General features: G+C 57.7%; 1 protein-coding gene across 5 annotated transcripts; it reads left to right on the plus strand.

Annotated features, from left to right (window-relative positions):
* Positions 1–311: 311 nt before the first annotated feature.
* Dazap1 (DAZ associated protein 1) lies at positions 312–25541 on the plus strand. Of its 5 annotated transcripts, none has more exons than XM_028858525.2 (12): positions 312–374; positions 12082–12122; positions 12585–12751; positions 12954–13019; positions 15268–15378; positions 15968–16016; positions 18627–18709; positions 20672–20825; positions 21786–21815; positions 21955–22095; positions 22694–22870; positions 24673–25541. In XM_028858525.2, exons 1-12 carry the CDS (start codon positions 370–372, stop codon positions 24843–24845), a joined length of 1197 nt encoding a protein of 398 aa, XP_028714358.1. In that variant the 5' UTR covers positions 312–369; the 3' UTR covers positions 24846–25541. The 5 variants fall into 5 exon arrangements, with proteins under 5 accessions (XP_028714358.1, XP_028714356.1, XP_028714357.1 ...); XM_028858523.2 differs by lacking the exon at positions 312–374 and adding an exon at positions 4860–5032; XM_028858524.2 differs by lacking the exon at positions 312–374 and adding an exon at positions 4861–5032 and having other exon boundaries at positions 15271–15378.
* Positions 25542–25815: the final 274 nt, after the last annotated feature.

Here is a 25815-nt window from a genome sequence, read left to right on the forward strand (position 1 = left end):
CCTGCTCTGGGAGGCTGTCCCTCCTAGGGCCGGGGTGGGCCGAACCTGAAGGCTAGGGGGGGCTGCAGGCTCGGCTAGGGTGGGGGCTGCTGGCCGGAACCAGTAAAGTCCTGCTGGGGCCGGGCCTATGGACTGGGATGGCCCTGCACTGGGGGGCTGGGGAAGAGTCCAGCCTTTGGCTGCGGATGGGGCCGGTGCGCTGGGAAGGGATGCAGGCCACACCGGATGGAGTCGGGGCTAGGGCAACGTCCAGCCTTCTGCTAGGGGCGGGGCCAGGACGGTGGGGTGGGGTCGCCCTTCTGCTAAGTTTGAGGAGCCGAGCTAAGGAGCAGGGCCGGCGGGCTGAGGGCTGCGGATGGGGGCAGAGCCATGGGGTAGGTGTTTATGGGGTAGGAGAAAGTCCAGGCTTCTGCCGGCGGCCTAGTCTCCCGCGGGGCAGGTGTGGCCTAGCCCGCCCGAGGCTAGGTGGAAGTCCGGGCCTGTCCGGGGCTGGGAGTGGGGTTGGAAGCAAGGAGGGGCCTTACGGCTAGGGTAGATGTCCTGGGGGGCTGGCTGGAGTTCGGCCTTTTACTAAGGACAGGGCATGGTGATGGGGCGGGGCCTGTGGGCCTGGGCGGGGCCGAGTTGTCTGGCGGTGAAGTTGGAGCCTTGAGGGCCCAGGCGAACTTCCCGGGTGCAGGACAGTGCCGCGGAGGGTGGGCTGTGCTGGCAGGTGCACCGCCCAGGCTTCTGCAGGAGCGGGACAGGATCCGTGGGCGCCTGGCATTTTGAGCCGGGCCTGACTTTCTGCATCTGCCTGACTGGCTCGCAAGAGTGCTCTATTTACTGTCCAGAGGCCTGTCTGGAGAAGCAGCCAAGCTTGCTGATCTCAATCAGCCCGCCTCGCTGCTCCTCCAAGTTTACTTTTTATTTGCATTTATTTGTTTATTTAAAGATAGGAGCTCACGCCGGGTGTCGGTGGTGGCGCAGGCCTTTAGCCCCAGCACTCGGGAGGCAGAGGCAGTTGGATCTCTGTGAGTTCGAGGCCAGCCTGGTTTACAGAGCGAGATCTAGGACAGACACCAAAACAACACAGAGAAACCTTGTCTCGAGAAACCAAAAAAAAAAAAAAAAAAAAAAAGTCTAGACATGCATTGGCCTGGTGTGGCCCAAGGACCCAGCCACTCTAACCCACGTTTGCCCTACTTACCAGCTCCTGTTGACCCTAGACGTGGCGATCTGATAATTTTTCTGAGCAATGCTGGAAGGATGTCTGGAATAGTAAAACTATTAGCCTTCACAATACGCTGCAATGGTAACTGTTCATCCCCTCACTTTACAGATGGGGCAAACTGCTTAAAAAAAAAAAAAAAAAAAAAACCAAAAAAAAAAAACAGGAGAGTGGAGACCAGGGCTCCAGGTTAGAATCCTGACAACCTCCGCTTTGTTTTCAGGTTTTGTTTTTTAAATTTTTATGTGCATGGGTGTTGTGTCTGTTTATGTCTGTGCATCCCCTGTGTGCAGTGCCTAGGGAGGCCTGAAGAGGGCCTGGGATCCCCTGGAGCTCATTACTGGCGTTTGTAAGCTCCCGGTATGGTGCCAGCGAGCGCTCTGAACATCTCACCAGCCCCTGCCCTTTGTTTGTTAATGTGCCTCAGGGTGGCCTTGAACTCCAGATCCCGCTGCTCTGCCTCCTCAGTGCCAGAATCACCAGCGTCTCCTGAGGTGCCCAGTGTCTGCCTGGCTCCCCACTCAGCACCCTCCCAGCCCCCACACTCCACTGCTCTGAGTGGTCCTCCCGACGACCTCATGAGGTCTAATTAAAACACAAAATAGGAAGCTTTGTAAAGCAGCCCTCCAGAGGCAGGGGGATCTCTGTGAGTTCCAGGCCAACTAGAGCTACATAGGGAGATTCCGTCTGCAAACAGAAGCTTTGGCCTGGAGCCAGGCGGGGGTGGGGGGTGGGGTAGGAGTGCTCACCTTTAATGGGAGGTAGAGGCAGGCAGATCTACAGAACAAGTTCCAGGACAGCCAGGGCTACACAGAAACCTTGCCTCGAAAAACCAAAAAAACCAAACCAAACCAAACAAAAAAACCTTTGGCCTGATCGATCAGAAAACGGCTCCTGCTTCACTCCGTTCTCTAGGGTTTGAGCTGCCGCGCCCACCGGAAGTGAGTTGTTTGGTTTTGTTTATTGACACAGGACCTCACTGTGCAGACCAGGTCTCAGGTCACCCTCATCAGATCAGGCTGTCCTTGAACTCACAGAGATCCGCCTGCCCCCCTCCCCGTGCCTCTGGGGGTCGAGCCGAGGGCTTTGTGACCACTGGAAGAGCACTCTGCCCCTGAGCCTCGGCCCCTTATCTATTTGTTAGTTTAAAGGGCTCGGGCCTGGTCCTTCTGACCACATCCTGTGCCTGTGTCCCTCGGTCTTCTGAGCTATCCGTTCCCCCGGTCCTCACCGGGTGGCGATGTCAGCTCTTACAAAAAGTCTCCTCTGGACCTGAGGTGTGGCTCCGTGGCTCCACATGTGAGGGTGGCCGCCCTCTCAGACTTGACCACCCAAGTCCCATCTCTTGTTGTCCTCTGACCTCTACGTGTGGGTCATGGAATGCTCTGAAAAAAGGAGATGCACCTTCTTTGGATTTTGTGGGGGTTTTGTTTTGTTTTTAATTTGGGGTTGGGTCCTGGTCTGTAGCTCTGGCTGGCCTGGAACTCCTGATCTTGCCTTACCTCCTGAGTGTTAGGATGACAGGTGCGCACCCTACACCTGGATAGAGTTCTATTTATTTGTTTGTTTGTTTGTTTCAAGGCAGGGTTTCTTCGTGTAGCCCAGGCTGTCCTGGAACTCAGAGGTCCTGCCTCTGCCTTCCGAGTGCTGGGATTAAAGCCGTGTGCCACCACCGCCCGGCTAGACATGTTGGCCTGTGAGCATTTGGGGGCAACTTTGTGCACAGGGATGGCTGGCAGGGGGCAAGACAACAAGACAATCTGGCTGGGTGGTTGGTGCACACCTTTAGGTCCAGCACTGGGGAGGCAGAGGCAGGCGGATCTCTGTGAGTTCGAGGCCAGCCTGGTCCACAGAGTGAGATCCAGGACAGGCACCAAAACGACACAGAGAAACTCTGTCTCAAAAAAACAAAAACAAAAACACACACACACAAAGACAATCTGTCGGTGTGGAATTGTGAAGAACTGATAAGGATATATGTGGGGGGCAGGCACGTCTTTAGTCTCCTCACAGAGGCAGGGGCAGGTAGATCTCTGAGTTTCAAACTAGCCAGAGCTACTTAGTTAAACCTTGTCTTAAAATAAACAAAAACAAAAAACAGGTGTGGTGGCACACACCTTTAATCCCAGCATGGGGACGGCAGAGACTGGCGGATCTCTCTGAGTTCAAGGCCAGCCTGGTCTACAGAGTGAGCTCCAGGACAGCCAGGGCTGCACAGAGAGACCCTGTTTTGGAAAGGTAGTGGGGGAGGCAATCTATGGGTTGTAAGAACAATGACAGCCAACTACCATTCCCCACAGACTCCCAGCCTCAGCCTCACCTTGCACCACAATTCTGGGGTCTGTTCTCCCTGCACTTTGCATCCCCCACACAGAGTCAGGCTCTCCCTCACAACTGTTACTCTATTTTGTCACCCAAGGGAGGCTTCACACTGGAGTATAGAGTCCCTGAGAGAACTGCCACCTGGGGCCGCCCTCTCCTGCCTGGCCTGCTTTCCATCTGGGTCCTTAGGAGGTACCCACCACTGCTCCACAAACAGCACTGTGGGCCACGTGGTGTTGATTGTTTGTTTTGTTTTTGGTTGTTTGAGAATGTCTTACATAGCCCAGGCTGGCCTCAGGCTCACTAGGTAGCTGAGGATGACCTTGAATTCCCAGGTCTTTCCAGCCTCCCGCGGGCCTGGCCGGCTTGCTCGCACTGCCATGCCGGTTTCTGTGGTGCTGGGGATGGAAGCCGGGCCTTGGTCAGTCTGGGCAGGTGCTCTACAGACTGAGCCTCCACCTTGTGTATTTGTTGACTGAATTATTGTGTTGTTGTTATACACCTTTTTGAGACAGTCTCGCTTTGTCCTCCTGGCTGCTGCTGTGGCTTCTCATTATTATTACATGTCTTTTGGAGGTGGGGTATTTAATTACTGTTACTCTTATTACATGTCTTTGGGAGGTGGGGTCTCACTCTGTAGCCGTAGCTGGGCTGGAACTTGCTTTGAGAGAGAGGAGAGACCGATCATCCCGATGAGAAGAGAGCCCGCGGACAATAGACGGCAGTGTGTGTCTGTGAGTGGTACTGGGGGACACTGCTTTTTTTTCCATAGCCAGTGAACTTGGTTAACTTCTACTTTGACCCCAATCGGGCCTTAACTGAATGACCTTGGACAGGTGAGTCAGCCTCTGTGACCCTCCGGATCATGCTCTGGGAAAAGGGGACAGCGGGAGGTGACACATTCCTTGACACGAGCGTGCAGCCTGTGTCCTGCACCGGGCCCTGAGGCGCGGCTACGGACTTCGGCCCCCCCGGAGGCCCCCACGCAAGACTGAGATTCGCGAGTGGAGAAAAGGGAACCCGCATCTGCGCCTGCGCGCGCCATGCACGCCCCGGGGCGCCCGGCGCCGCAGGCACGCGCACGCACGCACGTGGCTGGCTCCCTCCGCGCGCCTTCTGAAGGCCCGAGACCGCGGGGGACTACATTTCCCAGAAGGCCTAGACGCGGCGGGGCGGAAGCGCGTTGCTCGGCCGGCCCCGTTGCGCCGGCGCAGAGCCCCGCGTGTCCCCTCAGCGAGCCGGCACGCACGCGCGGCGCGCCCCTGGCTCCGCCCCCGGAGGCCCCGTGCGGGAGCGCGCCCGGGCGTGCGCAGGGCGGCGGCGCGGCGGCGCGGGGACGCGCGGCGACCGTTGGCGCGGAGGGAGGAGGTTCAGCGCCGCCGCCGTTGCGCAGATCCGGGCCGCGGCCGCGGGGAGGGACGAGCGGTGACCTTCCGGAGGAGCGGGGCGCAGCGGGCCGGGACGGGGCGCCATGAACAGCGCGGGCGCCGACGAGATCGGGTGAGGCCACGGGGCCGGGCCGGGCTGGGAGCGAGGGAGGCCGGCGAGCCGGGCCGGCCGGGCCGGCACTGAGGAGAGCCGGCTGCTGAGGGGCGCCCCAAAGGCAGCCCAGGGGGAGCTGGAGGGACCCCGGGGGACGACTCACGGGTCCGAGGAACCCTAAACGATAGTTCGCGGGCTGGGGGGACCCCGCAGCGTAGCTCACCGGGCTGCAGGACCCGGAATGATAAGCAGGGTGTTGAGGACTCCTGAGCGGAGCCTGGAGTCAGGAAGGCGCTACAGGATAATCAGGGATGCTAAGAGACTCCCACAGGCGGTCTCGGTGCCATTGAGACCACGGCGATGGACCGGGGTCCTTGGGAACCCCAGACATTACATTGTCGAAGCTGAGGGGCCGCCGAAGAATAGGTTATAGATCAGGGGGACCCCATGGGATAACTCTGGGGAGTGGGGAAGCCTGAAAGACAGATCACAGGTCATGGAGCCCCCATAAGATAGATCAAGGATGCCGAGAGACTCCAAAGGATAGATGGGAGGTCGTAGATAAGCCCTCCATAAATTAGGTTATGGGTGCTGAGGGGTTCCAAAGTACAGAGTACAAGTCAGGGAGACCCCATGGGATAACTCAGGGACCTGAGGGGTACCCAAAAGATACATTAGGGTGCTGGGGGTACCTACATAGAACTGCAGGGAGGAGGACCACAGAGAATAGGTCAGGATGTTTAGGGGCCTCCTGAGTGGAGCTCAGGGTCAAGCAGCCTCCGGTGATAATTTTGGAGGTTGTGGGAACCTCCAAATGAGAGTTGAGGGGTTGGGGAGGCCATCAAATGAGATACTTCGTGGGACTGAGAGACATCAGAGGGTAGATCAGGTGTTGGAGGGACTTAAGTGGAGCGTGAGTGTCAGGGAGACCCCACTCGGATAAAATTCAGAGCGTTTGGGGCACCAAAGAATAGATTAGGGGTCAGGGATACCCCAAAAGATAACTCAGGGTGCTGAGGGGCCCTACACAGGAGCTAGGGTTCAAGAGGGCCAGGTGGATGGGTGTCGGGGACGATGACAGAGGGACCCTCCCAAAAGGTAGATTAGGGTGTAGGGGACCCCATAAGTTGATCTATGGAGTCAGACATACTAAAGGGTAGATCAAGGTGCTGAGGGAACCCCAAAAGGGAGCCTTGGTGCTGTGGGAGACCACAACCCGTAATTGTGGTTAAGGGGAGATCATAGAGGTTAGTTCAGGAGACTAGGGGGAACCTCCAGCAGGAATCACAAGTTAAGGAGAGCCCAGTGGATCGTTGGGGAACCCCAAAGGATAGCTAAGTAACTAGGGAGACCTGAGAGGTTAATTCAGGATGCTGGGGGGCTCCAAAAGACAGCTGGCCAAACTGGGGGATACCAAAATGGACACCCTGAGTCAGGGAGACCTAGAAGAATAGGTAAGAAGTCAAGGAAAACTTATTTATTATTCTGTCAATGTATATTTGTTGTTGTTTGTTCATAGGATAATGGAGAGCTCGGGGGTCCTGGAGACACCAAAAGAGAGCTCCAGGAGCTTGAGGTTCCAAAGTGGAGCTCAAGGGGAAGAAGGGGACACCAGATGATAACTTGGGGGACCAGGGGAACTCCAAAGAATAAGTTAAAGTGTAGGGAGACCCCAAAGGGGGACCTAAGACCAGAGAGATTCAAGGCTAGCACACGAGTCGGGGTGGGGGGAGCTGTGGGACCCCAAAGGGATTCTCCAGTGGGTTAGGGAGCCCATAAGAGGGAGACTCTAAACAATAGTTTAGGGGTCTGGGAAACCTGACAGAGGAACCCAGAAGCCAGGAAGACCTCCCCAAACCAAGAACTCGGGGTGCTGGGGAAGTATGAAGGGGAGCTTGAGATCTGGGGGCCTTGGTGGTATAGGGACTCGCACATAGGAGCCTGGGGTCAGGGAAGCCCCAAACGATAGCTCAGAACCCAGGGGGCCCTGTGCAGAGTGCTAGGAGACCCAGAAAGAAGATTGAAGGATTGGGGGACCACCAGAGGAAGTGTTTCAGGCTGTGAGAACTGAGGTGGGAGTCAGGGAGCTCACCAGGAGTTCGAGGGCTAGGGAACCCCAGGCAGGGGCTTTGGTGGACTCCGTGATATCAACCAGAGCTTGAGGGTCTAGACAAACCTGCACTTCTAAAGGGACCTGGTCTGGGAGCCTGGGGTCCCTTGGAACCCTGAGTGGGACAGCTTGGGTCTCCCCAGTAGGTCTTAAATGCCACTCCTCAACTGCTTTGTGAATTCTTTTCTGGCCCAGGGTCTCTAAGTGGCATCCTGAGGCTCCCCCTGCAGGTGCAGGGACTTGGCAGTTGGCGCACATGGCCAGGCATGATGTGGGTTCATTTGCCTACCCACAGCTTATGCCACCAGGGTTGGGAGACAGTGAGAGACTGGGGGTGCTCTGGTTCCTCTCAGTCTTCCCTGCATCACGGTTCCTCAGCACATTTCTCTGCCTCATAGGAAGAGTCTGGCTACTCTCAGGCAGGCTTCCTGGGGTGGTGGGTGAACTGCCTAATGCCCTTGGTGTTGAGTGTGCCTGGCACAGAGGACCCGGATGTAGTGGGCAAGGGATGTGCTTCCTGTGAATCTGTCCCGGGATCAGAGCACCTTGCTGAAGGAAGGGGGCTGCACTTGGGCCCCAGCATGAACTTGAGGACTTTGCTGGTGCCTGTGCAGGTGGTGGGCCTGTGGTATCCTCACTCATAGCTTGGGGTCTGAAGGGCCACTGTGGACCTGGGAGGCAGGTCAGAGTTGCCGGCTCCATCATGTGTTGCAGCCTTCCCCGGGACAGTGTAAACCTCCAGGACGTTGAGTGACGTGCCAGATCCTGCTGCACCACTGCAGCCTCCCTCCCACACTCACTGGGCAGAAGGAGTGTGTGTCTAGACTGGAGGAGCCCAGGAACCTACCCAGAGGGCGAGTTTTGTGGTTGGTTTTGGTTTTGAGACAGGGTCTCACTATGTAGCTCTGGTGGTCCTGGGCTGCACTATTATAGACCAGGCTGGTCTTGAACCTACAGAGATGGACCTGCCTCTGCCTTCTGAGTGCCCCAGATTAATGGTGTGCCCTTTAATTAAAGGTGTGTGTATCTGTTGCTTTCTGAGAATGTATAGCAGCTGTGCCTCAGTAGTGGGACATTCAGGGTCCCTGTTAGAGCGCCTTACTTCTGGAGCTGTCTTAGATGCGTGGTGGGTCCTTCTGCAGTTTCCTCTATAGACCACGGTCCTGGGTTCATTGGCCTGCTCAGCCAATGTAACCTGTAAATGGGCGTCCGACTGTGTCACATCTGGTAGGACCTCCACACTCACGCACGTATTGCCTGGCGGGTTCTAGATCATGGCAGGAGCTAGGCATTCTTTCTCAAGGCCGCTGCTGGCCAGAGCCTTGCTGTGACTGTCCTCTTCCCAGGAGGTGGACGGAAGGTAGATAGTGGCTTCCTCTGGAGGCAGCTTCAGTACCATTAGGGTCACCTCAAAGTTGGGCTTGTCTTGGGTTTTTTGTTTGTTTTCTGGTACAGAGCCCTGGCTGGTTTGAAACTTTGTTATGTAGACCAGTTGGCCATAGACTCAGAAATCCACCTGCCTGTCTCCTGAGTTCTGGGATTAAAGGCGTGCACCGCCATGTCTGGATCTATTTATTTACTTTTGGTTTCTCTCTAGCTCTGGCTGCCCTGGAACTTGTTCTCTAGACCAGGCTGGCCTCAAACTCAGAGATCCTCCTGTCTCTGCCTTCTGAGTGAGTGTTGTGATTGCATGTGAAGGCATGCACCACCACCTACAGCCTGTATTTCTTTTAAAATTGTGTGTGCGCAAACATGTGTGCATGCGTGTGTTTTCCAAGTTGTCATGCTTGGTGGCAAATGCCTTGTGAGACATCCGGTTGGCCTAGAGGGCTGGATTCTCTGCAGGGAGTGTAGCAATGGTGTTGCATCCTGAGTCTGTGGTTTTCTGTGTTGTGTTAGTCAGCCCATGCAGGAGGTTTGTGTGGCCTGCTTGTTAGAGCTATCGCAAGTGTTCCGGTGGCGGGCTCATGCCCACGTTAGAGGCTCCTGCAGTCCTCTTGGATGGCTCAGGTCACTCTGCCCTTCAGCTCCCACAGTGACAGACCTGTGGGACAGGGTGGTGGGGAAGATCTATCTGACAGCTGGTGTGTCCTGACTGCTGTCGGCATCCTGGGCATCCTGGAGGCAAGGACTTCACAGGAAGACCTGGGTCTGGCCTGTGCTGGCTGTCTGCTGTGTGTGGATGCTGGTCATCTCAGGTGGGTGCGCACCTTCTGGCTGCACCGCTTCCTCCCCGGCTCAGGGCCAGGCAGCCCTTAGACCTCACTGCAGTCGCTCCTTCTGGGACAGGCCATTGGAGGGTGTGGAGGAGGCAGGGAACCCCTGCTGGGGTGATCTCGCATCCATCATCGGTGAAGATGAATGTCCCCCTCAGCTGAGGGGGCTCTTGGGGTGGAGTTCTGTGGGGGGTGTCCTGGGCCTCCATGATGCTGAGCAGTGGTCCAGGATCCCCTAGGTTCAGCAGAGGCTAGTTTGAGAGCAGCAGTGGGTGGCTCCGCTGTCACTTCATTTGCAAGCTGTGCCGGGCTGTCTCTGCCCAGGGCCTTGGCTCCCTGGCTACAGGCCAGTGGCTGCAGGTGACCCGGGCTCTGGGTTTGACTGGCTCCCCAAAGGCTCTTGAGGATGCGTCCCTTTTCAGACATTGAGTCTCAGGGTCACCAGTTTGAGTGGCTTTGGGGCGGGGTGGGGTGAGCAGCAGGCATGGGGATGAGCATGGGTGCCTGTAACATTACTGTTTGTTTGTAGGGGCAGCCACTGTAGGGTTAAGGGTTGGGGTGGGGCCGTGTGACAAGTGCATGCATACTGAAGACTATCTGGGAGGGAGGGCCACCAGTAGAAGTTAGAGTCACATTCTCATGTCCCTTCTGTCTGATGACATATCTTTGGAAGTGAGGTGGGGAGTCAGCCTGGGGATGGACAGCAGGGCCTCTGCCTGACCATGCACACCCAGAATCCTCTAAGGGAAGTGGAGGCTTCAGGGCGTAGGGGTGCCGGCTGCCCAACCACAGAAGGGTGCCCCAAGTCCACCAGCTGCCCCTGGAGGCACCTCGGTCAGTGCTGTCATCCATAGTCTGCCTGGCAGAGCTGAGGACGGCCCTCACTAGGCCTTAATCTGCCCCTTGGCTTCCCCTTCTCTCCACACCCAGCCTGGACCTTAGTGGCCGCCTCCCCTGGACTCCGGGGGCTGGCCAGCAGGCCCTCCCAAGGCTCTGACTTTCCTTCCTTTCTCTTCCTTACTTGCTTGAGTAGTTGTTCCCCACCCCAGGCTTAGAGATCGGGTCCAGCCGCAAAGAAAGCTGCATCCTGGAACCTTCCAGAACCTTTGTGAGCATGTGCCTGTGTCACTTGATGGGCTCTTCTGAGCCAGGTTCAAACTGTGCACAAGCCAGGAGTCCCGCTCTCCTCAGACATGGCCAGAGACAATAGCCACACCAACACACAGCTCCTCTTGGACACCTGCAGCGTGTGAACTGTAGGGTGTGGGTGTGCCCTGCTGCCGAAGCCAGGGAGAGACGGCACCTCACCCCCACTCTAGGTGCCTGCCGTCTGTGTTTCAGCTATGCTGGTGATGTGGCTGTCCCCCCCCCCCCCTTTAACTTGCCCGCCTTTAATCCCAGCACTTGGGAGGCAGAGGCAGGCGGATCTACAGAGTGAGTTTCAGGTCAGCCAGGGTTACACAGAGAAACACTGTCTTGACAAACCAGAAAAGAAAACATCCTTGTCTGGCCTCCAGCTTTTGATCTTCCGCCACAGCCTCCTGTGCTGGCCTTGCTCTGTGTGCCACTGCGCCTGGCACCTTCCCAATACCTGTGTCTGAAATTGCACTGGGAGGGGTGGGGGGAGCCTGGACCCACCTGACCGGTTCCTCTTCCTGGCCCAGTGGCCTCCGGCGGCTTTGTTCGGAGGCCCTGCTGGCAGCGGCTGGTGTTGTCAGAGAGCCGGACTTGCTCTGTTTTGGTTTCAGTGGGCATACCTTGCCCTTCCCAGGCTGTGGCCTGAGGAGACACGTGGTTTATGTTAATGAGGCCGGGCCTGAGCCACCTGCATGATTGCCCAGCCTGGATCCCTCACACAGATGTGGTTCCGGGAGGGCAGTGGGCTAGCGGCCTTGCCCTTAGCCCTGCCCGGCAGACCAGGCAGGGCCCCTCTTCCACACTGCGAAGCAAGGGACCTGTGTGGCCACGCATGCTTTTCCATGGCTGGCACTCTGCTACGGGACTTTGCTGTGAAGGGTGCTTGGGCCATTTGAGGGCTCTCGTGTGTCTGGTTTCTAGTCTGGCATGCTGTAGTTGGATGCCCATGGTGGCCAAGGGCATGGGGGAGGGGACAGGGCGTCTGGTGTTTCCTGCAGGGTGAGCAAATGTCTTAGGTCTGAGGAATGGTGGTGCTGCCTCGGTGGACCCTTCTAGCTCAGGGACTTGCCCCAGGTGTCCTGCCTAGGGTCAGCAAACAGAGCTCCAGGGGGCAGACTCTCCTGTCTCTTTGTGTCCCAGAGCTGGGGAGGGATCGAATGACTCCCGAGTCCCCGGATGCTTCAGGTGAGGCCCAAGGGCCATTTGATACACCACTTCTTCACGCTGGCTGCAGCTAGCCTTGGAACCTGTGCTGTGTGGATAGGCCCAGGTGTGTCGGGGAGGCTTTGTCACGACTGTCGCCAGGGGCTCATGGGGCCAGGTCCTAACATCAGTCCTTCTCTAGTTCTCTGGCTGAGTGTCTGCAGAAGCTGCCTGCGGGCACTGGCCTGTCACGGCGGCGCTTTTGCTGGGAGTGGGACTCTGACAGGGCCGGCTGTGGCAGCAAGGGTATTTCTCCTGCTGCTGCCCTAGTGTGGATGCCAGAAGTCCTTGGCTGAGCTCTGTGCCCCACAGGTTGAGTGAGCACACTCCTCTTCCTCTGGACTGGTGTGGGTGGGACACCCTACAGCGGTCAGCTGACTCCGAGCCTCCTCTCTCTGCAGGAAGCTCTTCGTGGGCGGCCTGGACTGGAGCACCACTCAAGGTAGGAGCTGTGGCATCCAGCCGTGGACAGGCTTGGCTCTGGTGCCCGTGAACCTAACTCTGTCCCTCAGCGGAGCTTGCTCCAAAGTCAGCATGCCTGGGTGGTGGTGTCCTGCCTCTCCAGCCCTGCCCTCCTGTTCCCTGCAGTTAGTCCACACCCTTGTAGCACAAGGCAGGATGGCTTGGCACGTGAGATTCCCTGTGCGTTCTCCTTGCACCCTGTGCCCTCTGCCCTGGCAGTGAGCTGCCGAGCAGCCTGGGTGAAGCTGATGTGCTGCAAAGGCGTGTGTGTGTGCGCGCGCGTGTGTAGGTGTGTGCATGTGTGCGCAGGTGTGTGCACGTGTGCGCATGTGTGTGTGTGCGTGTGTGTGCGCGCGCGCGCACGCGCGTGCATTTTATGCTCCTGTGTGCTGAGACTATGCCTAAGCTGGGGACCTGTGCTTTTGTTCCCGCCTCTGAGCAGAGACTCTGCGCAGCTACTTTTCCCAGTATGGCGAGGTTGTGGATTGTGTCATCATGAAAGATAAAACCACCAACCAGTCTCGAGGCTTTGGGTTTGTCAAGTTTAAAGACCCCAATTGTGTGGGGACAGTGCTGGCCAGCAGACCACACACCCTGGATGGCCGGAATGTAAGTGACTTCATGCATCTTTGCCCACGTGTCTGAATGATTTGTCTGTCGGGTTCAGGCCACGGAAGATGGGTGTATGAGAGGGTGGAGCCCTGAGGCCACGAGCCCTGGGGTATGCTGGGTGCTTGCAGCAGTGGCCAATGCAATGCCCTTTGCAGAGGGAATGGCTTTTTGCTCACCTCTGGCTTGACATTTCCTACAGATCGACCCGAAGCCATGCACACCCCGGGGGATGCAGCCGGAGCGAACACGGCCCAAGGAAGGCTGGGTAAGGCTGGGCTGGGCTGGGCTGGCGTTTCAGTCCTGCTGGAGGGTCGTGGGTGGCCACCATTACCCCCACCCACTCTGTTCATCAACGCAAGGGAAATGGAGCCATTGAAAGCCAAGTCCCTTCACCTTGGGCTGGTGCAGGTTCTCACTAGTCCTGCTGAGGAGGCCGGGCGGCTCATGCCTTAGCAGCAGAGGCCTGCCGCCTGTGCTCACTTGGCTCCGCACCTCAGCGTTCCCTGCCTGGCAGCAGACTGCCTTCACTTCCACATGGACCTGCTCAGCGGCCAGGGAGTCTGCTCGCACTGAAGGGCACCTGGCCTCTGCAAGTGGTTCATTTGTTTTGTGAGATGGTCTCAGCCTCTCAAGTGCTGAGACTGAAGGTGTGAGCTGCCAATCCCCAGCCACTTTCCAGATTTATTGGCATTTTTTTCATGCATGGGTATTTTTTTTGCATGTGTGTCTATGCACTGCTTGAGTGCCTGATGCCCGAGGAGGCCAGAGAGGGGGTCAGACCCCCTGGAACTGGAGTTGTGACAGTTGTGAATCACCATGTGGGTGCTCAGGATCAAACCCAGGGCCTCTGGAAGAGCAGCCAATGATCTTAACCACGCAGCCATCTCTCCAGCGCTTTCCTGTTAAGGTATTCCCTCCGGCAGGCGGGCTTTTGGACCCAGGCCCAGCAAGCTTATCACTGTTGACAGCCTCACCCCCTTTTCCTTTTAAGAAAGTCATTTTCCAAAAAAGTTGTAAACCTTGCACAGTGCTGTGCTCACTGCCTTAGAGCTGGGCTACACTCATCGCACCGAGTCCTCAGCGGCTGTCCCTGCTGTGGACACCGTGGCTTGGCTGGCTGACTTGTGGGGTTTTACCTTGTAGGTTGCTCTCTGGGTTCCTCAGTGGGTCAGTCTGCTGTGGCCCACTGCTCACGTGAGCTCCTCACCTGGCCAGCCCACTGCCGCTAGCACGGTGGTGTGCTCCCTGAGGCGTCTAGTCTGTCATGTAGCCCAGGCTGGCCTGGGACCCAGGATCCTCCTGCTTCAGCCTCCGGATGCTGGGCCGACAGCTCAGTGTAGTCTCCTAACCCAAAGTGGTTAGGACCATGGGGATTGTAATGTCCTCGAGCATGAGATCACGGGGACTGTGCCGTCCTCTTAAATGGAACCATAATGGGAGGCTGGGAGGCTTATGTCCTCCATGACTGCCCCAAGCTTTCCTGAGTCCGTGTCCCCAGGTTTTCACCACCAGCTGGTAGCCCTGAGACTGCCTTGGCGGTTTTGAACTTCGCCCAAACCCCGTCCGCACTGCAAATGTAGGTCCCTGGCGTTCACATGCTAGCGTGTAGAAGGCCCCAGGACCGTCCCAAGCCCTGAAATAAAAAAAGAAGATTGTTTTCATCCCCCACCCCCCATTTCTCTTTTTGTTTCTCTGTGCAGCCCTGGCTGTCCTGGAATTCCCTCTGTAGACCAGGCTGGCCTTGAATTCAGAGATCCGCCTGGCTCTGTCTCCCAAGTGCTAGGATTAAAGGAGTGCGCCACCACCGCTGCCTGGCTATTTGTTTTTGAGACAGGGTACTCTGTAGCCCTGGTTGGCCTGGAACTCCCAGGGATCCCCCTGCTTCAGACATTGCAGGGTTGTTGCAGGCTTGGGTTTGTTTGTGGTTGTTTTTACTGGTTCTGACTTTTTAATTACACGTGTTTGTCTTGTGCCTGTGGACGGCCGTGCATGCCACAGTGTGTGGACATCGGAGGACGGCTGGGTTGTTTCTCTCCGTTCGCTCTGCTCCAAGGCAGAGGGGGGGCCTGTCTCCTGTGTCCGCAGAGCAGCCATGCAGTTTTGGCATGTGCTCTGGCTTGAGCTGAACCGCAGACCGGGAGCTGGGGTGGTTGTAGGTAGGGAAGGGAAGTGCACACACACCTTTAATCCTAGTATTTGGGGAGCAGAGGCAGGGGGATTCCTCGACTTTAAAGTCAGCCTGGTCTACGCATAGAGTTTCAGGCAGACCAGGACTGCATGGCGAGACCCTGTCTCCAAGAGCCAAGCAAAAGCTGGGCCAGGGCCCCGGGCGAACAGTCTGCATCCGGTGTCCCAGCCTTGGAGAGCCCGAGGCAGCCGGATTGCCCTGAGTTGAAGGCTGGCCTGGGCTACGCAGTGAGACTGTCTCAGGAGAAGCACAAAGCTACGGAGAGGGTTGGGGGAGCAGCTGTGGGGGAGTGAGCCCCCAAAAGTCACTGACCCCTCCTCGACAGCAGAAAGGACCCAGGAGCGACAGCAGCAAGTCCAACAAGATCTTTGTCGGGGGCATTCCCCACAACTGCGGCGAGACGGAGCTCAGGGAGTACTTCAAGAAGTTCGGAGTGGTGAGCTCTGCGCGCCGCCCTGGCCACTCCCGGGCACGTCCCCTGCCATGCCCCACCCCTGAGTCTCCTCATCGGTGTGGCCTGGGGCTTTCGGGGCAGGCCAGTGGGCAGTGAGGAGTTAGCCGTGGCTGGGAGGGAGGCATGCTGCTTTGTGGTGGCCAGGCAGCTGGCCACACCTAGGGTTCTGGTGTGGGAACCACTGGCCTCCCAGAGACTGGAGCTCCTCATGGCTTCTTGTGTGGCCTTTCCTCTGGAACAGGCTGGAGCCCTCTGCTCACTGGGTTTTTGAGCTGCTGTGTGAGGCAGACAAGACAGCGGAGGCCTGAACCGCCAGGCATTGCACTGGGGTGTGATTAGGCATGGCAGTCCCCAGGTGACCCTGAGGATGCTCATGACTTTGGGGTGGTGGTATGTCCGTCAGACAGAGCAGAGCACAGGCCAGGGGACGACTGTGGCGTCTCCCAGACCTCGTCCCTCATGGGACGTGCAGCCAGGATCAGAGTTGTCTCTCATTTGGCTGGTTCCCTGGGACCTGGAACAGGGGCTGGGTGGCTCTGTGGTGCCTGCCTCATCCCCCCTTTGTCCACAGGTCACCGAGGTGGTCATGATCTATGACGCAGAGAAGCAGCGGCCTCGAGGTAAGGACTGAACCCGTTCATCCTGACCCATGTCCTCCCCTCAGATGGCAAACTATCTCGCCCTAGACAGGCCAGGGTCGGACGCTGCACAAGCAGTGCCGTTGGGCCGCGTGCCGAGACAGGTTCCACGCCTCCCACCCCTCACACATCGCCCCCACCTCCCTGTGGGGTGCTTTGACCACTCGACACGAATAGCAACCCGTCTTCTGGCTTTAAAGGTCTTCCAGAACACAGGCTTCGAAGCCCTCTTTCCAGCCGCTGTCTGTGTTGACACTTGCCTGGCTGCAGCCGGGTCAAGCAGTGCCCCAGACTCATCACTCCACGCTGGCCAGGGAGCAGGTGACACCCTTGCTCTCCGGCCCTTCTGTTCTCTGTGTGGCTCTTCGTCACCCACATTTCTGCTTGGTCCATTCTGGGCCAGAGCGCTCCGTGCTACAGGACCTCCACCTCACACAGCCCTTGCTGCCCTCACCGCCTGTCCCTCGGCCCACACAGCCTCCCTTCACCCACATGTCCCTCCTCAGAGCCCTCCGCAGGTGCCCGGGGCACGCCACCACTCGGGAGCATAGTTTGCCATTTGAGCCCCTCCATCCGTTCAGGACGCACTGCTCACTCGTGTGGTTTAGCTGTTAAGTCTTAGTCTTAATTTATGGTAGACATACATGCTTAATGACGTCCGTAGTGTCATAGGATACGGTACCGTTAAGTAAGCTGCTCCTCTCTCTGTGATTGTCTGTGATTAACGATGTCTCTCTAGATCTCTCTCCAGGTGCTAAGTTAAGTCACACAGGTACAGGCCCGCCCGCAGTCAGAGGACGGAGGGAGCGCCTTTGCTCCCGTGGGGTGTAAACGAAGTTTCAGTGTGTTTGTCCCGCTGCTGCCTCTGACACAGCCTTGTAGACAGCCTGCCCCGGCTCCTCCCCCACGACCCACGGCCTCTTGCACTGTGCCTGGACCCAGCCAGCCCGGTGGCTTCAGACACTCCCGCCGTTTGAGAGAATGTCAACTTTTCACATGTCTTCATCACTATGTTGTGTTCCAAATGCCGCCTCTGAGTTTGCGAAGCCTCGGGGTGCGGGACGCTGAGGGCAGCCCCTAAGTGCTCCCGCCCACGGCTGGCACAGCTGCCGCCGCCGCCGCCCTCCTGCCGCCCCCGCCTGGCCCGGCCAGACCCAGCTAGTGTTGCTGGCCTGCGCTGGAGGGGCAGCAGGAGCTGGGCCCAGAGCTTTGGGGCTGGCGTGTGGGCCTGTGTGCCCCGGGGGCTTGGAAGTGAGTGTCCCAGTGGGTGGCAGACAGCAGTGGGTGGGTCAGCAGGGCCCCCTTACAGCCCCTCTTGTCTTCTTGGCTTTGCTGGCTCCTCAAGGGTCTTGGTGGGTCTCAGTGTTCCTTCTCCTTCCTGCTCCTTGTCTGCTGACTTGAGACAGCAGGCCATCTTGTCCCTGCAGACCTCTTGGTCCCCAAGCGCCCCCCTGTCTGCAGCCTCCTGCTCTCCTCTGTCCTGTCCCTGGTCTCGTCTCTTCAGCCTCCAGCTCCTCTAGACTTCACCTTACGTTCCATCCGGCTCCCTCCGGGCCTTGACTGGGTCTGCACAGGACAGCGGGAGCCCCCAGCCCACCTGCCCTCCTCCCCTTCTCACCTCGGGTCCCTCGGCCCCATTTTCTTCCTGCTTCCATCTCTTGCCTCCCACGTCCTCATAGGGTTCTCGCCCCGTTCAGCCGCCACATCCCATCTCCGTTAGCTGTGGTCCTGCCCTAGGCCGCTCCCTCCCAGCTCCCCGTTCAGTGCACAGGAGGCCCTCGTTGCTCACTCTTCTGCCTCGCTGGGGAGTCCTCTGAGCCCTTGGCACTTCTGTCTTGAGCCTCCCTCACCCTTTGCTCCCCGAGGTCTCTGGGCCGGGGTGCCGCAGGAGATGCTAGCGCCAGAGCCCTGTCCCTTCTGCCCCTAGCCGGGTGGCCGCGCCTGCCCCCCAGACCAACCAAACTTCGTTTATACTGCCACTTTCTTGTGTTTGGGAAATGCTAAATTTTTTTCCTTTGAAATTTTTTTTTCTTTTTCTGTTATTTTTCTTTTTTTTTAATGACACCATGCCTCTTGCTGTTGCTGCTAACAGCAGAATTTGACCTGCTGGAACCCGTTGTGGCCTGTATCTTTGTGTATTACCTGTATTTATTTACCTATATCGTATGTGCATAGAAGAGTAGGACTGTTAGACATAGGACTCCGCGGGCTTAGCCAACAGCGTTGGTAAGCCTGGCGAGGTGCGATAGGACCTGCACTCGGTACCGCCTAGAACAGCGGGGGCTGCTGTGAGCACTAGCTGCGAAGCCAATTGCAAACCCCGGGGGAGAAGCTGGGTTTCAGAAAAGCCAGAGCACACCACATGCCCCCACTGCCTCCCAGGCACCCCAATCCCCATGACCACACTGAGCCCAGAGAAGAAGGATGGGTGTCACCATTGTCCCCCCCAGCCCCGTGTGGGCCATGGCCCCTCTGCTGCACACAGGCTTTGTCTGAAACCCAGCTCGAGCCCGTGGCCGCCCTGATACTGTTCATCATCCTGTTTTGTGTCACACGCCCTGCTACCTTGATTCACTCTTCGTCGTTGGCTAGGTTTTGGATTTATTACTTTCGAGGACGAACAATCAGTGGACCAGGCTGTCAACATGCATTTTCACGACATCATGGGCAAAAAAGTGTGTAGTTGTAGTTTTATTTTACCTTAAGACCAAGCCGAGCCGCGGGCAACGAGGGGTTTCACTGGACAGTGGGGACTCCCCAGCAGGGCACTGTGGGCACTGCCCCTGGACGGGGGTGGGATAGGGGGCGGGGCCCTGGGAGGTGGGCCGCCTTCAGTGAGACCCTAGTGTTGCCTCAGGCTCGGTTTCCATGACCACTCCTTCAGATGTGGCCCAGCCCCTTGTGTAACAGTGACCTTAACGTGATCCGAGCGGGAGCCTCCGCAAGCCGAGGTCCAGCTCCAAACTGAGCACTGAAACATCCTGAAGGATTGGTTTTCTGTCGGGTCACTTACTGTGAAACTCCGGGACCAGCCACATGCTCTGATAGCACTTAACCACGTGCAGTCAAGTGACCTTTGGTGTTCCGTCTTCATACTGTGTTGCTGCCAGAGTGGGCAGGGCGGGCCCGGAGCCTCCCGAGATCCCAGGCCTCAGATCTCCATAGCCGCATGCGCAGGTCCCCATCCAGCCCTCGGGAAGGCCACTCCAGCCACCTTAGCGTGCATGATTGCCCTGGCCATGTCAGGCCCCAGCTCTGAGACTAGATCACCTGCCACTCCTGTGGCTGCTTGTGCTGGACCCACGTACAGAGGGGCAGGGGCAGCTCTTGCTCTGGGACCGTGCAGCGGCCCAAGCTGTGGCCTACAGGCTCATCCTGTCATCCTGGACAGACCCCCTGAGATGGGACAGCCTTGCTCTGACACCCCCTAAGCCTCAGTTGAAGCCAGCATGCAGACTGGAGGGGACAGCGCCTGCCAGCAGTCGAAAGGGCTGTCAAAGGCCCTGTGACAGTTAGTTTAGAGAGAGCTCAGAAAGGGCTGTGCAGGGTCACCCTATCCCCAAGTCCCCTCCCTCAGAGACCCCAGCCTGCCCATTGCTGACCTTAATGGTCACTGCAGCCCCTGGGGGACTCTGGGTGCCCAGAGCTGGGCCTACATGGTGTTTAAACCCCAGACTGAGGAGCCGCAGGACAAGTCCCCAGGGGCCGCCAGGGCTCATTAACTCCTAGCTGATCCGCTCTCACACTGCCCCAGCTTACAACATCTGCTGCCCACCGAGTTCCCACTGCCAGGGTTTTCTTTGGGTGCTGGAGGGGGTGGGGGGGGACTGTGCTGAGTGCTACTTCCTGCCTCAGGGCCCTACCAGAGTCTGTGTTCTGGGCCTGCCGCTGGTGCCAGGCAGCCTGGGCAGGGCTGCTGAGTCAGTCACAGTGTGCCCTCGCAAGAGAGTGTGCTCCCCTTGCCTCCTGGCTAAGTAGGTCAGACACCAGCTTCTGTTAGGGTCCCTGTCTGCTGTCCCTGCTAAGCCAGGACTGGGCTGCTGCCAAACACAGTATGAAGGTTGCTTACTGATCCCAATGTCCATTTTATTGCATGTTTGTTGACTTTTTGTTAGCTGTACCGTAAGGCTCTTACATCCATCCCCTGACATTCCTCTGAGTTAACTGAGGTTCTTTAAGCATTAGCCTGGGGAAGGTAAGTCTTTATCTTCCACTAGACATTTGAAATAACTGAGTCAAAGCCAGCGTGTTTCTCAGGTATGCAGGGGGGCGGCGGTGGGTGGGAGGAGACTGCCTCCTTAGCGGGGGTACCCCTCGGTGTCCCACCTGGCTGTCTCCCGCTGCTTGCAGTAGGGGACACAGGGCGTCTTCCAGATGCATCCGCTGTACCTGAGAAACATTTTTATACAGAGAAATTAAAGAGCAAACTTTTTTTTCTTTTTCTTTCTTTTTTTTTCTTTTTCTTTTTCTTTTCTTTTCTTTTTTTTTTAAGAAAGAAAACTACTGGCCTAAGTAAGCTTTATATTAAGTACTCACTTTAAGTCGTAAGGCGTTAAGTGTAGTCATAAGTCACCACGGGTGTCTGAAGGGCGGGGCACCGCGGTGGCTTCTCCCTGAAGTGCCCTTGGTTTGTTTAGGTGGAGGTGAAACGGGCTGAACCTCGGGACAGCAAAAACCAAGCGCCAGGACAGCCAGGAGCCAGCCAGTGGGGCAGCCGCGTGGCACCCAGCGCAGCCAATGGCTGGGCCGGCCAGCCCCCACCCACATGGCAGCAAGGATACGGCCCACAAGGTGAGGCTGGAGGTGCTAGGGTGTCCTGGAGGTGGTGGCCGCCTCTCTGTCCCCAATGGTGGGCTATCCCCGCTGCGGAAGCGCCTGCCCGGGAGCCCAGGCTGCAGGAAGGCTGAGGGCTCTTGAGGTGGCCTTTGAGGGCCACGTGATGTCACTTTGGCCAAGTGTGTCACCGCCTCCGTCCAGTTCCTCGCTGGCGGCAGTGAACACAGGAGCTGCCGGTGGCTGCCTAGAGGACCCAAGTCTACAGAGGGCCCTCCTGTTTTCTGGAGTTTTCCTGTCTGACTCAGTGCTGGAGGTGAACGCAGGGCACGCGCTAAGTTGTGCCTCCTGCTGACCCCATAGCCAGCGGACAGTGTCCTTCTTGAACGTTCCGCCCTCCTGCCTCTGTCTCAAAAGGGCCAGGAAGGCAGGCCTCCCGCCACACCACTGTGTGGGTGAGTGAGGCGGGCTCCTCGCCACCCCTAGTTCTCTGTCCTGAGGGTCCTCAGGTGGCTCCACGCCCTCCACTGCCGAGTGTGTGCAGCCTGGCACGCAGTGCCCGCTGGCAGTGGTGTGGGGGCTTCCTCCAGGAGACTGGCTGACTCGCTGGTTGGTGCTGCCTCTGCGAGAACTGGATCATGGGTCGGCCCCGCCTGTGGGCTTTTCCTTGTTGCTCTCACCAGAGCAGCTGATGGGGGAGTTGGCCTTGGCTCACCGCTGGAGGAGGGCACAGACCACCCTGGCAGAGCAGGCCCCCGTGGGCAGTGCCTGGCCTGTGCTGTAAGCAGCAGAGAGCCGTGGGCCTGGTGCTTGGCCCGTCTCCCTTTTCCTTGGGTCGGGACCCCAGCTCTCGGTGGCCCTTCCCCTCAGTCAGCCCTCTTGAGAGACTTGTGCACACTTGGGCCTGGGAGTTCTGGGCAACACTGAGAAGTCGTTGTGGCAGGCTAACTGGCACCTTGTCTTCTGTTTTCTGTCTAGGAATGTGGGTGCCAGCAGGACAGGCCATTGGTGAGTCAGGTGCACACCGCAGGCCTGTCGTGCTGTGTGCACTGGGGTGCTGGTGCAGGGAGGAGACCGTGGATCGGACCGGGCTCCGGGCTGTGTCAGGCCGCCCTGCCTGCCCTCACCTACCTCCTCTCTGTTGCAGGTGGCTATGGCCCACCCCCTGCTGGCAGAGGAGCCCCGCCCCCGCCCCCGCCCTTCACATCCTACATTGTATCCACACCGCCTGGAGGCTTCCCCCCGCCACAGGGCTTCCCACAGGGCTATGGCGCCCCACCTCAATTCAGTGAGTGTTACCCAGCAGAACAGACCAGCATGCCAGCTGTCAGCCGTCCTGCTAGGCTGAGAGTGGCCACCCTCTGTCTGCCCTTGTCCTCCGGGGCTGGCTGCATTCATGGTGGGTTCTTGGTGCTGTGTGCAGGCTGGGCCAGTGGTGTCTAGGGACAAGGCAGTCAGTGTGTGGTAGATCTCTAGAAAGGAGCTGAGCCAGGGCATCCCTGTTATTCCCGGTGGACACTTACTAATGAGACCTGCAGCCCACACTGCCCAAGGCAGAACAGTGGGGACCAGCTCAGGTGACTGACCTTCTGAGCAGTCTGGTGGTGTGATTGGCGGTGGCTTCTTCTTCTGGTGTTGGGGTAGAGGCTGGGGCCTCTTGCAGCTAGGTAGGCATTCAGCAAGGAGCTGCACCCTGGCTTCCAAAGTTTTGACCTGGAATTCCTAGGTTGCGTACATTACATTATGGCCTGGTGCTCTAGTCTGGCTCTGGGCCGAGCCCCGAGCCTGCTTAGGTGTCTGGTAGAGCGTCTGGGTGGCCACTCTGACCCATGCTCAGTTCTGCCCCTGGTATTGGCTGTTCACGCCTTTTTCTCCTGTTGCTACAGGTTTTGGCTATGGGCCTCCGCCCCCACCTCCTGATCAGTTCGCCCCTCCAGGGGTTCCTCCTCCACCTGCTACCCCAGGGGCTGCCCCGCTGGCCTTCCCGCCACCTCCGTCTCAGGCTGCCCCCGACATGAGCAAACCCCCAACAGCCCAGCCGGACTTCCCCTATGGTCAGTATGGTAAGTGGCTGTGGCCAGCTGCTCCAGGATGGGCAGGAGCAGGAGAGCTCACCAGGCTGGATTTGGGGTGCTGTGCTCCATTTTCCATCCTTGTGGGGCTGTGGGCTCGCTCCCAGAGGGCCTGTCGAGCCCTTGGTCAGTTACCCTAGGCTCCATCTCTGCAGGTATCTCTGGGGGAGTCTCTTTGGTGCAGCCATAGGCTACGACAGGGTCACGGTGGGCTCACACGATTGGTGTGTGAGCCAGCTGTCGGGGAGGCTGTCTGCCGGTGCCCCTGGGAGCCCAGTGCCAAGGCCAGCCTTGGTCAGATGGGTGAGTGACCTGGAAGGCCGCTTTCCTGGCTCCACCCTGCCGCAGGTGCCCTCAGCCTGGCAGGTTTCTGTGCTGGACACAGTAGAGGACTTCTGCCCTGGGCTTGAGTCCACACTTACACATACTGAGCGTGTGTCCCTTGGGGTGACAGCCTGAGCCTTAACTTGATTGTGTGTGGACATGTATGTACTGTGGCCTGTGGGCGGTGGGGCTGCCTTGGAGCTGGTTCTCGGGTCCCGTGTCTAGGCAGGAAGCGCCTCACCAGCAGTCTTCCCCACCCCCTTTCTGAGATGGCCTCACCTGGACCTCACTGTAGCACAGGTTGGCCTTGAGCTCAAGTGAGTTCTTCCTGCTTCAGCTCCCAAAGGGCTTTGAGTTCTGTCTCACCAAACCCAGGCTTGTGGTTTTGTTTGGCTTTTGAGATAGGACTCAACTATGTAGCCCTGGCTGACCTTGAACTCAGAACCTGCCTCCCAAGGAAATCTTTTTTTTTTTTTTTTTTTTTTTTTTTGAGACAGGGTTTCTCCGTGTAGTTTTGGTGCCTGTCCTGGATCTTGCTCTGTAGACCAGGCTGGCCTCGAACTCAGAGATCTGCCTCGCTTTACCTCCCGAGTGCTGGGATTAAAGGTGTGCACCACCACCTGGCATGGGAATTCTTTTTAAAAATTATTTCCTTTGATGTGTACTTGGAGTTTATGTGCACCATATGCATGCAAGAGCCCTCTGAGGCCAGAAGGGGAGGCATCATATCCTCTGAAAACTGGAGTTGCAGGCGGTTGTGGCCATGTGGGTGCTGGGAACTGACCCCCCCTGGACCCCTGAAAGCAGCCATGCTCTTGTGGTGGACTGACTTCTCCAGCCCCATTTCCTACATGGATATCATGGGCTTGGTGGTGGTCACACAGCCTGAGGACCTGAAGTGGATATCTGAGCACTGCCAGACCTGCTGCTGTGTGGTGGCCACAGGCTGTCTACACGCCTGGTGTGGCACTCTGAGCCAGGTCTCCCCAGGTCTGGGGACATGTGTGTCCAGGCTTCTGGCTGCTTCACTTGCCTGTTGTGGATAGATGTGGCCTTCTGCCTGCTTCCTCTGCGCTGGGCAACTGACCTCAGCCATCCACAAGCCGGAGCCCGTGGAGCCTGGGTCCTCGTGTGCTGGTGCTCTGGGTGGGGTGGCCACACAGGGGCTTCGCACGCTGGCTGGGCAGGCAGGGAATGGTGTCATCCTCTTCACAAAGCTGCTCCCAAAAGTGACACAGATTGGTAGCATCTTGTTGAGAGACACGGAGCTTGGCTGAAAGGGCTATTGGGAAGTTAGGCGGGACCCCAAGACTGCGCTGTCCTGTTTGTGACACAGCTCAGGTTGTGGCGTGCCTCGGGGCTGGGTGACGCCCCCAAGGCCCGGGCTTCACCATCCAGCCCCTCTCCTGGGGACACAGCAGCAGGGATGCTCTGCCCTGATCGAAGCTAAGCAGCCTCTCTCCCCGCAGGTTACGGGCAGGACTTGAGCGGCTTCGGCCAGGGCTTCTCGGACCCCAGCCAGCAGCCACCCTCCTACGGGGGCCCCTCAGTGCCGGGCTCAGGGGGTCCCCCCGCTGGTGGCAGTGGTTTCGGACGCGGGCAGAACCACAATGTGCAGGGCTTCCATCCCTACCGGCGCTAGCCAGGGGGATGGCGCCAGGGCAGGATTCGGGACTGGTGAACTCGTGACAATCACACACTCGGGCAAAACAAACGACCACTCGACCTGGGGGAGGGGGGCAGCGGAGGCCGCGTCTGGACTGAGGTTTTAAATATATTTCTTTTCTCTGACCCATCAGCACAATAAAAACACGTCACTGGTTCAACAACAGGGTTTAAAAAACGCCTTCAGCTTTAATTCAGAATTTCAGGTTTCTTTTCTTTTTTTCTTTCTTCTTTTATTTTCCTTTTTTGAGATTATTTTCCTGAGCCTCTTGTTTTACCGTATATTGTAAACTTTTATGTTAAAGAAAAAAAATATACATTTACAAATTGTGAGATTTTTAAGAGAAATTTTCTACGATGTATACTGGCTTATTTTTTAATTTAAAGCAGGGTTCGGGTGCGGGAAAGCGGGGGCCCTGGCTCCCGCCGGCGCGGGCTGGGGCGTGGGCAGAGACTACTGCGTGCATTTGGTTTTTTGTTCATTCCTTGCTTTGAGCGGCTCGTGTGGCTGTGGGTCCACAGGGCCCCTGGCCCAGGTGGCAGTGCTGACGTCACAGGTGGCCTGGCCCCACACAAGTGGCAGGCAAGGCCTTGCTGGAGGCCCTCAGCAGGGCTCAGGTTCCCATTGACCAGTTTGACCCGGTTTGAATAAAGCAGCGTGTTTGGATCAGAACCTGAGTGGTGTCTACTGTGTCTGTGACTCTGGCTTGGTTCCTTCTGTCCTTCCTGTGTGCTTTGGAGAGCACATGGGTGCCAGTTGGCAGGACCTGTCTCATGAAAGCGAAGTGGGGTGTGCTGGCCTGACCCCTCAGAATGCAGGAGACGGGGCTGACCACATGGAGTCCCGTCTTTGGCCTTGAAGTGACATCCACCACATGTATATTTAATACTTGACCTTTATTTTGGTGTGGGGAGGTCAAAGGGCATGTCAGAGCTTGCTTGGTTCT

The sequence above is a fragment of the Peromyscus leucopus genome, chromosome 22 (assembly GCF_004664715.2).
Source record: "Peromyscus leucopus breed LL Stock chromosome 22, UCI_PerLeu_2.1, whole genome shotgun sequence".
Lineage (NCBI taxonomy): Eukaryota > Metazoa > Chordata > Mammalia > Rodentia > Cricetidae > Peromyscus > Peromyscus leucopus.